General features: G+C 54.3%; 1 protein-coding gene across 1 annotated transcript in view; it reads right to left on the bottom strand.

Moving 5' to 3' along the window:
• GALNT16 (polypeptide N-acetylgalactosaminyltransferase 16) overlaps positions 1 to 7,248 on the bottom strand; it is a 79,530-nt gene extending 72,282 nt beyond the window's left edge. Inside the window, exons 1-2 of the mRNA XM_024567977.4 lie at positions 7,229 to 7,248; positions 6,741 to 7,030 (exon numbers count right to left, since the gene is read on the bottom strand). Coding sequence (XP_024423745.2) covers positions 6,741 to 6,917 — 177 coding nt within the window. The 5' untranslated portion in view covers positions 6,918 to 7,030; positions 7,229 to 7,248. The remainder of the gene's footprint in view (positions 1 to 6,740; positions 7,031 to 7,228) is intronic.
• Between the last annotated feature and the right edge of the window lie 4,984 nt (positions 7,249 to 12,232).

The raw sequence follows: 12,232 nt of genomic DNA, 5'->3' as shown, positions 1-12,232 counted from the left end.
GCAGTCATTGGCTGATTCTTGTACGAGTGTGCCCTGACTGGGGATCGAACCCTCAACCTTGGCGTTTTGGGATGCTGCTCTAACCATCTGAGTACCCAGACAGGGCTGAGTACCATTGACTTTTGTCTTGTAAATCTCTTCAGCCACCAGCACCCTCCATGGCCCCTCACTAGCTTTACACACACACACACACACACACACACACACATGTGCACACACACAAGTACCTCATTGATTTCACATTATAAAGAAATGAAGTGTTCCAGCAATAGAACATTTTTCAAAGAACTTAGGTTTACCTGTTTAAGAACCAACACTTACTAATACATTTGACCACACTGCTGGAAAATTTTCTGAACTGAATGACACAGTTCCCTGACGTCCCAAGCCCATACACTGAATGTAATTTATCACTTCCTGATGACTCAGGGACGTTTCTGAGCCTGCCTTCCCCACCACCTGTGAGGCCTAATGATCTGGCCTTCCACTCGGGCCACTTCTGCCCTTGCTTACACTGTCCCACCAAGCGCACCGAGCACACACCACGCAGAGATGGTGCCCTGGGCTTTGGCGGGAACGCTCTCTCCCTTGGGGCCTGTATGGCTCACTCTTTCCATTGCACCTCAGCTCAAACACCATCTTGTCAGAGAGGCCTTTCTTGGCTACCTTTCTCTAAGCTTCCTGTCCCCTTTGGCTGCTTTATTTTACTTTTCTCCACAAACACACCGCTCAGGTACGCTGCTATTCAAGACCGCCCTGACAAGCAATGGGCAGGGCCCTGGAAAGTAGGACAGGCTACCTGTACACTCTCCCCGGGTTAGATGAGGGACATAAAAAAAGAAGTGGAATATGGGAATGTCAAACTCAAGGGGCCTCAGTGGGGCAGGAAAGCCTTTGTGGGCCTCCGTGCCCCGGAGCAGGAAAGATGCTAACAACCAGCACCAGCGCTCCCTACTCTGCAGCTTTGCCTCTGACCAGCCTTGGCCCCCTCCCCTTCCCTGCTTGGCAGCTCCAAAGAAACAGGGAGGGGACAGCAGAGCAGCAGTTTCGGGCTTCTTTTCGTCACCCTCCACCCTGGGCTCTGTGTGTTGAGCCAGCCCTGCATCCCAGGTGCCAGGTCTCTTGCGGTGCAATAATTGGACTATTTCAGACTCAGTTAGCAAGCTGCCTGACATCTCAGGAGACAGCCAGGACAAGGAGCCTTTTTCCTCCTCCTCCCCACTGCTGTAGGAAGGAAGCACTGACCTGCTGACAGGGAGTGTGAAGGGAAACCCTGGTTGGCCTCTGCACCGTTCAGTGACGGACGAGTTCAGTGAGAAAGTTTCCCTCCGGGTGAAATGAAATCTCTCTCTCTGCAACTTTTACCCGGTGGCCTCAGTTCTGTTTCTATAGAAGAATCCAAATAAGCCTCCTGCTTTTTCTGCTGGCTCAGTGCTAAGCACTGATGGGGGATTCAGAAGTGGGAGACATGGTTAAGAGGTATACACATTAGCTCAGGAATCAAGAATGATTTTATTCAGTCTTCAAATAGTTTTTAAAATAATTATCTTCATTGGCTTTATCGTTATAACGTTAATAGGTGCTTATTATAGTCAATGTTGAAAAGAGCCAAACATGAAAGGGGAATTACCCATAATCCTACTTTACTATGCTAACATTTTTTTCTATATGGTCTTGCAGTTTCTCCTCCAATAAATGTTTATGGGATGAATACAAAGCAGGGTGCTGCTCTAGGTGCTCCAGGAAAGACGTGCCGATGCATCAGATCTGGCTCTTGCCCTGACGATGCTCCAGGGGAAACGAGACACTCGCATCACCTTCAGAGGCAGAAACACTGAGTTTCGGAGGCACGCGCTAGCTGCTGGGTCACGGGTGAGCCACTGAACCTCTCTAAGCCTCACTTTATGCTTATGTTAAATGGACCTGATAACGCCACCTTCCTCACAAGTTGTTGAGGGGATTCAAAGCTTGTAAAACGCCTAACACAGTGTCAAAGCGTCCAATGAGTCAGCCACCATCAATGTAATACAGAGGTGACAGCGACTATGGAGGCTGGGTGGACGCAGAGCAAAGACCACAGGTGCTCAGAGAGAGGCGAAGCCACTTGAAACCGTTTCCAGGGCGGCCTGCACACTGTCTGTGACCACACCAAGCCCAGTGTCTGATTAGTGAACCAAATTACTGCCCAAGGGTAACAACCATCACTGACTCACGACTAAAAGCTCTGCTCCCTGCTCCTTTCCAGAAGCCTTGGGTTGCCTGTCTGTTTAGCCTCCTGTGTCTTTGCCCTGCTGTTCGTCGGGAAGGTGTTTCAGGTCTCAAGAAGCAGACAGAAATAAATCTTCAATCTTCTGGCTGTAATGAACTAACTGTTCAGCTCCAGGCTCACCTCTAACCCCAGGGCGGTTTCCTCCATTCCGGCAAGACAGTCCCCCAGGGAATTCGGCCCAGCCTTGCCAATCAGTGCCCCTCCACATAGGCTTAGGTGGCACTTCCAGCGCTCCACTCACAGAGCCAACAATCAGCCACCAGAGAAGAAAGTCAGGCCCCAAGTCCTGGAACGGTCATGGCACAGAAATAAGGGACCGGAAGGAGCAGCACCCTACAACTAATCCCGTATGCTTGTGCCGTGGACCTCCCAGGAAGCCGACTCAGGCTGTCAGGGCCCTTACCAGCCTTGGTGCCTCTGGTCTGTCCCTAACTCCCAGGAGCAGATCCCAGCGTGATCTAGGATGGGACCCCAGTGACAGAAAACCAGGCCCTTTCAACCTCAACATTTGGCAAGAGGGATTGTGGGTGTTTGTGCTTCTCCATCCCCACCCTCTTTTCTGTGTGCAGCACCTAGATAAATTAATTAAAAAATCATTTTGCCATTTAAGCAAATCACATCCCCACGGTTCCAAAACGCACACATTATAAATAAAATATAAACCTGGACAGATCTAACTGACGCCTCGGCTCTCAGGGAACGGCCACCGCCTGTGTTCTCTTCCGCTGGGAAAGGCGCATCCCTGCGAAGCCTCGAGGGTGACAAGCCAGGCACCTCACGCGCCCTTCAGAAGTCCCTTAGCGCCATTTAGTCACGACAGGAAATGAATAAGCTTATCTAAGGATCCACAGAAATCATTTAACCCAAATTTAATACATAGAGATGTTAAGTCTATTCACGGTCACTCAGCAGTATCCCAATGGTTGGATAAGAAACTCCAGTTTAGAAAAACTCTTGCCCAAAACTTCCCTGGTTCCAAATAGGAGACGTTGCAAATGAGTCTACCTGTCTTTAAAATACCCATAATGGATAGATAGTCTTTTTAAAATAGGCCTGTAAAGTGAAACTTCCATGTAAGGCCTGAGCACCCCACCCACGCCTGTTAGAGAATTTGCATGCGGAAAACCTGGGCCCCAAACCCGACACCGATGTCCTTCCCAACTGTGAGGCCCGAAGACGGAAGGCCAGCGGTGCCAGTTTTGCCTCCTGCTTTCACCGCGCCCAGTGACAGCATGCATCAATGTAGATTCGAGTGGATGTCCCCAAACCCACTGTCTTCCCCATAACGTACAGCATGGAGAAATCACAAACCCTGCCGCATCGTGCACAGCCATCGAGGGATGCAGCCAGTGTCTCCCTTCAGTTTTACAGAGTCCATGACCAATTTTTCACACAGAAATCTGTGACACATGGGCTGACAGCAGGACAGAATATTAAAAATTGGGACCTCCCCAAGAAATCGGGACCTTATGGTTGCCATGACGACACTCCACAATGTCAAACAAGTGCCTCTGAGGTCCAGAAGCAATTTGGCTGGAATCGGATAGCCCTGACATTGTGAAGGCAGAGCTGCCTCCTGGCCCGGCTGCTCTGCAGGCCCTCCCTCTCGAAGCCCAGCTTTGATTCCCCAGGGGAGTGATGTCGACAACACCTTCTGAATTTTTGCATCGTCTGTAAGCAGAGCTGGCCACATCATTCTCTAAGAAGCTAAAAATCCCCATGCAGTGTCCGGGCCCAACTAAAGCGAGACGTGTTTGGGAATGGCAAGAAGACCAGTGAGACGTCAACCAGATTTCAGGGAGAAAGCCAATCCTCAGCTACACCTGAGCCTTTTAAGTTGACCAAAGGGTTCAACTCCTGAAGAAGCGGGATAGGCATTCCCCTACCTCCTAAGTTACATAGTCAGGTTGGAGCTGGGAATGAATGAAGTATGAGAGAGGTGTGAAGCTAGGACCATCAACTGCTCCCAGAGATGGGCAGAAATCTTACATCACTCGTCTAACTAGTACTCACGTCTTGCTGTGGGCATCCATGTGGGGGTGCAAGAAGCTTCCTGCACAGTCCCTGTGTGATAGCTTACATTCAATGAGGAGACAGGGCAGATGACTGAAATGAACTACCTCGGAAGACAGGGATACAATGCAAGGCTGTGACAAAGGCGGTGTGCATCTGGGGACCGATGACTACGGAACAGACACCCAGGACTAAAGCCTGAGAAGTCAGGGAGGAGGTTGACCATTATCCTATGTGGCCAAAGAAGGTTCTACCACTCACTTCCCAGGAACTTCCTCTCTTCCTCTTTTCTGGCACCTCCACTCCCTGGCTCCTTCACACTTTAAGGTTGGCTTCTAGTTCACAGCCCTTTCTAATCTGCAGCAAGTCAAACCCCAAGGAACCAGGACAGGGAGAGAGGAGGTTCACTGGAACCCTCTCCACGACCTCCAATTTCCACCCCTCAAAATGAGTGCTGCATGCCTCTAGCAGTGCCCCTGCCCCCACACCATCCTGGGGCTCTCAGTCTGAGCAGAGTAGCCTTCCCGGCTGATCTCCACCAGCCCAGGGAGAAGGGGAGGGGTTCATGTGCAAGGTCAGGATTCTGAACCAGAGGCATACATGATGAGACCCAGTCTGGGGTTCTGAGCAGCAGTCTCCCTGTGCTCCCCCCACCCCATTTTCCCTCCTCTCTCCCCTCCCTCTCGTCTTCTAGCTCAGACCCTCCTCCAGGGGCAGAGGACAGAACATCTGGCCAGACTGCTGGTCCCCTGCGGCTCTGGGCCCACCTACCCCGAGACCAAGACTGGATATATGAAGGAGGCAGCTTGGAGGAGTCCCTGGTGTGGAAGCTCAGCTCCCAAGGTACCTGGGGCCATTACTGGTTTGGCCAGTTCCACTCCAACCTGTCAGTCCAACCGGATCCCAACACTCTGGAGGCTTTTCCTCATCAGCCATTCTGTCCAAACATCCACAAGTGCTTTGGAACCAGTGTCGGAGTGACAGGGCCCCTCGACCAGAAAGGGAAATTCCAGCTAATTAGGCTCACCCCCATAGAGTTCAACCAGAGGTCTGGGAATGGGGGAGAGGGGCTGGGAAAACCAGCAAACCCCAAGGTCTTCTCAGGCAAAGCCAAGAAATACGGTTCCTTTGCAGGGATTTTTACTTCTTCCCGGGTGGGTAACGAAACACAAAATCTGGAGTAGGATGGGAATATGAGCTTCCACATCGACACCCCCCACTGCCACAACCACATTCTTGGGGCTCAGCTGCCTCTGCACAAACATCTCAAATTCTCCACACAAGCCCTCGCCCTCCTGACCTGTATCTCCCCAGGAGCTCCTCAGCCCCTCCCTCCCCAGGCCCACATCCCTTCAGGTCAGAATGTCTGCCTGGTCTACTCCCCACCCTCCGCCCCACACTTTGTTCTCCCTCCCTCTGGTCCACGTCTGGCCAGGCTGCATCCGCCCAGCAGTTGGTCCCGACGGTTGCCCATGGATGTCGTCCAACACCCGCCCGGGTCGGAAGAACGCCGCCCACCGGAGCGTGGCCTCTCTGCGGGTCCCGGAGCCTCCCGCCTCAACAGGTGCCCCCGCCACAGAGCCGTCACCCTGCACCCCAGCGCAGGCGGTGGCAGGCACGCCCCCTGCAGGACAGCTGGGCTCCGCACGCCCCAACCCAGGTCCTTGGAGCGCCTAGGCCCCCCCCACCCCTCCCCGCAGCTCCGCGGAGGCCCTAGCCATGCTCTGCCGCCTTTGTTTCCCCGCTCGCCTTGACCTTTCGAGGCTGACCTCAAGAAAGGAAATCTCTGAGCCTGGCCGCAAACACTGCACGCTCACCTGTTTGTGATGGGGTGACAGGTTCGTACAGGACAAGACCTTTGCCCAACCCAAAGAACGCCGGGGGTGTTAGTGGGGAGTACTCCGTGTCAAAGAAGCAGGTCCAAGTTGACCCGGGCTAAGAAGGTGACGAAAAGCCAGGCGCAGCCCATAGCGACCCTGCCTCACCTAACGTCCCCCCACCCCACGTCCTTGGCCTCCAGGAGGTTGGAGAGAGGGTGCGCGTGGCCACCTACGCGCTTAGCGGCGCGCGGTTCCCACTGCCGGCTGGCTGCGCGCGAGGTCCAGCGGCTTTCCCAAGCGGGCGAGGCGCCGGCAACCCCCAGCCCCAGCCCGGCGGCGCAGTGCCGAGAGAGCCGCCACGTTCCCAGTAGCTCGCGCACGCGGGGCCCACCAAACTTGCAGCACTTTCTCCCAACCCCCACTCGCTGTCACCCTTCCTCCATCCGTGCGCCCTGGCCTCGCTGGCCCTACAGAGGTTGCCATAACAACGTGCAGGAATGCTCCAACATATACAAAGCAGACAGGGCGCGGCGGGCACGCAGCCCCCGGCCCGGCCCCGCGCCCTCTGCAGCCGCGCGGGTCTAGGACGCGCGCCGCGGTTCCCCGGCTGGCTGCCTGGGCGCACAGGGAGGACTCACAATGAGCGGGATGGTGCGATCTTCGCGGAGCTGCTCCGGCCTCCCGCCGGCCTTCTGCGCGCCCCGGCCGCTTGAGGATGCTGCGTGGGCTCGGTTGTCCTGCCATAAGTAGTAGAAAGTGCCCAGGATCCAGGCTACGGTCAGGATGGCGATGGCATTGGCGCGGATCTTCCTCATGGTGGGCGGGCGGGCGCCCCGAGTGGGGGCCCGGGCCGGCAAGCTCTAGGGGCTGGGGCGGGGGCGCTCGCAGCCCCAGCTGTTTGTTTTCGCTCGCGCCCGGCTGCTCAGTCCTGCAGAGCAGAAAAAGGAGAGAGGTGGGGGGGGGGGGTGATAGGGAGAGACAGGCGCGCGGAGCGATCCTCACGGTCCTAATGCCCTTCAGTCCCGCGCGCACATTCCCCGGGGGCCCATTCATTCGCGCGCAAAGCCCGCCCAGAGCTCCAGCCAGCGCCGGCTGTTCCGGCCGCTGCGCTCCAGGAGAGAAGTACCACGGGTGTGAAGCTGTGAGAGGAAGGCCGGGAGAGGCAGACGCCCGCGGCAGAATGGCGACGGGTTAGAGCCAATCTCGACTCCCAGCGCTCCGCGACAGAGCGCCCGGCGGCTGCCCCCTCGCGGCCTTGGTCTGTCCCGCCTACCTTCACCCACCCCCGGGCCGATCGGCCCTGAGTCACCGTCTGGAGATGCGCGACCCCGGCCCGGGCCCGGGCCCGCTCCGCGGAGCTGCGGATCTGGGCTGCGCTGGAACTGCGCTCTGGAGCGTTGTTTAAGTTATAGTCGGAGAGCCCTTGAGAAGGGGCGGCTGGCCTAGAGGAAAGTGTGGAGTTTGCACCGGAATTCTCCCCAGCCTAGGATCCCAAGCTGACCCAGGGCCCGCCCCGAGGAGGGATTGGAAGCTAGTGCACTTGACATTCGAAGAGAGCTCTGCTTCACAGCAGTGAAAGGAAAATAGGGGTACAACCACCTCACATGTTCCTTTGGCCTGGGGCTCCCAGCTTCCGTGATGCTTCATTCTATCCTGCCTCACTGTCCCCTGAGGTACCATCATCACCATCTCATCAGGAAGAAGAGAGCCCAGAGAAGCGGGAAGATTCGCTCGGGGCCAGGCGACTAATTAGTGGGCAGAGCCCAGTCCAGAAGCCACCTCTCCATCTGACACTTTGGACAAAGTACAAAACACAGTGGTGAGGGACACAGACACAGAAGTCATTGAGATTCTGCCCCAGTCCCTGGCGGCATTGAGAATCCCATGTGAACTGTGCTCACTCAGGCAGAAGACAAGGTGGGCTAAATTGGTTCTGGAAGGCCAGCACAGGCTGGCGGGCACAGAGCAGACACTAAATGAATAGATGTTAAATAAACCAACCAAGTGGGGAGCACGGAGGAAGAAATAATGCAGTGCAAAGTTAGGTAAGGCTTCTCGCAGAAGGTGGATAAATCTTTGAATAAATCCTTAAGAGGCAGGGGAGGAGGAGGCAGGGCAGGGTATGGACTGTGTGAATAAGTAGCAGGAGAAAAGGTTCTAAAGAGGGAAGTAGTTGATGTTTTCAAGGAAAAGAGCTACCTGGCATTACTGGGGTCCAGGATGCTGGGGAGTTCTTGGTGGAAGTTGAGGTTGGCCAGGCTGGGCGAGTCTGGGCTTAGGAGGCCCGTGGATGCCAGGGAGTTTGCTTCTTGCAGGTGCAGCTGGACAGTGGCTGATCTGAAGGCTCACAGGGGGTCCTGACCTCTAAGTGAAGGTGCCTGAGGAATCAGGCAAACAGTGGTGTCACAGATCGTGCCTCCCTACTCCAGCCACCGCCATGTCACCATCACTCAGTCCCCCATTTCTCCAGCACTCAGGACTGAAACACACAAGTAGCAGACGCAGGAATCATGGGGCAGACCCAGCGGTCATGTCCTCTGTGGAAGGCCAGGGTGGCCTTGCCCCTTAGGAGTCAGGCCCCACAGGAATCTCCAGACAACAAGAAAGTGTAAGAGAACTGCCCTCCTGGTGTCCCCACTTCCACACAGGCTTTCAGGTCAGCCAGGTGGCCATAGGCTGTTCCCCTCATTCCAGCCTGGCCTATGCATACCTAGTTGCCTTTGGTTTTGAGAGAATCAGGTGAGAACGTGTGGGATCCAAACTCATTACATTAACTCCTAGTAAAAACTCCAAACTCGGTCCTAGGACCATGCCAAACGGAAACCCGGCTGGTGGGGTTTCTGATGGCACCAGAGGGACTCTGTGAGGAGTGGGAGGGAAGGAACAGCTGGAATTTAGCAGTTTCTACAAGTCTCACTCCTTATTCCCCAGGGCTCAGTGGTGAGGATGCTAGACATCTGCACCAAATTGTCACTCCCTGGTAGCTCTGTCCCGAAGAGAAGCCCTTCCTCATCCTTCCCCCAACCCCCACCAGAAAACTCCATGAGAACAGTGGCCTCTCTGGATGGTGGTAGACTTCACAGCCAGCCCTTCCTTAGATGGACACAATAAACTTCCCTGGGGGTGGGGATAAGGGGGCGGGTAACTACCATGCTCATTTGACCACAGAAATTTGACATAGAGGATGAGTGATGGGCCTGAAGCCACAGGCACGCTGGGAGGGATGAGAACCAGCAGCTGCTACCTCAGCTACAGCTCACGGTCTTTCTTCCAGAGTCTAATGCCAAATAGACGCAGAGCTGAGCCTCAGCATCCCTGAGATGGATTTCCGTGTTCAGAGGTGACACTGAGCATTGTTTCCTCGCTGGTCCTGGGAATGGATTCCAGCAGAACCATAGAATCAAGCGACACCTAAGAGCCAATGTTGCCTAACATTTCTCGAACTTCTAAGACAACAAGAGTGATAATAATAGCTACAGTTCACTGAGTATGTAGCAGGTGCCAGCAGCTGTGCCGGCATCTCACACACATTGTCTCTAACACACCCACAACCCGTGGATGAGGAGGACTTGGAGGCTCAGCGAGGCTCTCAATTGACGAGAGTCCTCCAGCAGGTAAGTGGTGGGGCTGGGTTTCAGTCCTTTTTCCATGGCAGCATCTGCGCACTAGTGTAGGGCTTCTGACACCACGGGGAAGTCTGCAGGGTGGCCAGTTCTGCATGCAGGGACCTCGCCTGCCCTTCTGGGCCTCCATTTTCTTCTCTGTAAAAGCAGGGATCCAGAGGAATGACCTCCAAGGTCCCTCCAACTGCACTACTTTGGACTTCCAGTTCCTTGGGCATGTTCTCCCTTGTGGCATTGCTTTTGGGCATAGTTCCCTCCCTTTTAACGCTGCTTAAGCCAGCACTCAGATAATCTGGGCAAAGGGCTATGAGCTCCTGGCACTCCCAGAAGCCCCAGGAAACTCCCCGCCCCTGCACTGGATGGATTTGGGAGGTGGGTGGATAACAGGGGAGAAAGGGCATACCTCAGTGTAAGATCCTAGCTCTGGAGTTTGGCAACCTGAATTCAGATTGCTGGTTCTGTCACATATAAGAGAGTGACGTGGGCAAGTTCTTAACTTCTCTTAGCGTCAGTTTCCTCAACTGTAAAACGGGGCGTGACAGCCCCTAAGTTAGCTGGGAAAGGTAGGATGAAATAAAGCATGCAGAATCCAGTGCCTAGTAACCAGCCCAGTGCCCTGGAGGCGCTGCTGGTGGCCTCTGGGTGAGGGGGAGCTTCTGAAGGGCCTGACCAGGGCACCCACACAGCATTGCTGAGCAGTGCTGAAAAAGAGTGCAGACCCCAGGTGGACCTCCTCAGCCACACCCAAGGTCCAACAAGGACAACCGCCTGCCCTACTGGTGGGTGGCTGCCTCTTCCCAAGTTTCTGCTGAGACTTGGAGGCAGAGCAGGAAGGTTGGGGGCTCGAGAGCAAGGTGCCAGCCTCTGCTGCTGTCTATTCCTGATGGCACACCCTCTGCCCTTGAGACCCTGAGCCAGCTCAGAAGCCTCTTGTCCTGTCTGCAGCTGCACTGGGGGCTCAGAAGGTAGGTGAGGGGAACAGCTTAGCCCCCCACGTCTGCTCTAAGCAGGAAAGGAGGCATGGATGGTGAACAGAATGTACGTCACCATGCAACAGGCGCTGCGCCCATACACGATCTCAGAATACTCCCCACAGGCCTGTGAGCAAGGTGTGACCACTCCACTTCACAGACGGGAGACTGACGCCTGCAGAGGTCAGGTGGCCACTAAGTGGCGCATGTGCTACCCACTGCCAGGCGGCCGCACTTAATGCACCAATGCATCTCAGGGAAAGTCATTTATAAGTTCAGTTTACATAAACTGTGATAGATTGAGGAGAAAACCTGGCTCTTTGAAAGGAACGTGAAGAGTCTTCTTATTAGTCATCATTCTATTTGTCTGATAACCATGGCTTTTAGTATCAGCTTCTGCCACAGGAACGTCAGCTCCGTAAGGCCGGGGGTTCTGATGTGCTTTGTGCACCACTGTTTCCCCTGTGCTTAGAACAGCACTTGGCATATAGCGGCACATAGTACATGCTCATTAAGTGTTCTTCGATGGCCCTGGCTGGGTAGCCCAGTGGGTTAGACCATCGTCTCAATACACCAAGTTTGCAGGTTCCATCCCTGGTCAGGGCACATACAAGGATCAACCAATGAATGCATCAATGAGTGGAACAACAAATCTCTCTCCTTCTCTCTAATTAAATTAAATTAATTAAATTTAAATTTTTTAAAAAGTGTTCCTTGATGGAAGGAAGAGAGGAAAAGAGGAAGACAGAAAAGGAAAAAGGTAGGGTAGCTCTGTGAGACATGCACTTCTCTTAGGTCAAGGACTTCAGAGTCAGGTGCAGGAACAGAGCCCAGAGAAAAGGAGGGCTGCATCTAAGGTCAGTGTGGGCGTGTGTAGTGAGTAACCCAGGTGCCCTAACAGTGCTTCCTTGGAAGCAGCTGGCTCCCTCCCCCAACCACGGGCCAGAAGCCAAACCCTGCTGCCCCAGGACGAGGGGTGAGAAGTCCTCTGCAGTCCCATCAGAAGTCAGGGAAGCAATGCCCCCGATTTGATGGATAACTGCAGGAACTACAAATGTTCTTACTGATCATGAAATAACCCAGCTGTTGCATTTGGGAATAACAGGATTGCAGAGTCTGAGGGCTAATTAGAAATGTGTCAAATGCTTTTTTGTTAACAGCAAGGAATTCCTACAAAGGAGAAATGCATAAATAAAGCCAGCTGGTCAGCAGAATTGATCCCAGAGGCAGAACACTGTCCACGTCCTTCCTGACCTCCCCTTCTCCACCGCATTCTTCTTGGTCCCCTCCTCCACAGCCTCTGCGGAGCTGAGTGGCAGAGGTCCTCCAAGCAGGCCAGATGGCCCAAAATGCTAGGCCAGTGCCTGTCACATGCCTGAACTCCCTTGAATGGGAGTTCCTCTGAGCGGGGCCTGTGCATCCCCAGTTTCTAGCACAGTATTAGGCATCATGGCAACACTCACTAAATATTTGTGCCATGAGCAAATGAATGAATAAGTATGTAAGGCAGCAGGCGGCTGCTTTTCCCCTTCTGTC

This window comes from Desmodus rotundus, chromosome 7 (assembly GCF_022682495.2).
Source record: "Desmodus rotundus isolate HL8 chromosome 7, HLdesRot8A.1, whole genome shotgun sequence".
Classification (NCBI taxonomy): domain Eukaryota; kingdom Metazoa; phylum Chordata; class Mammalia; order Chiroptera; family Phyllostomidae; genus Desmodus; species Desmodus rotundus.
This window is presented reverse-complemented; position numbering and strand designations above follow the sequence as displayed.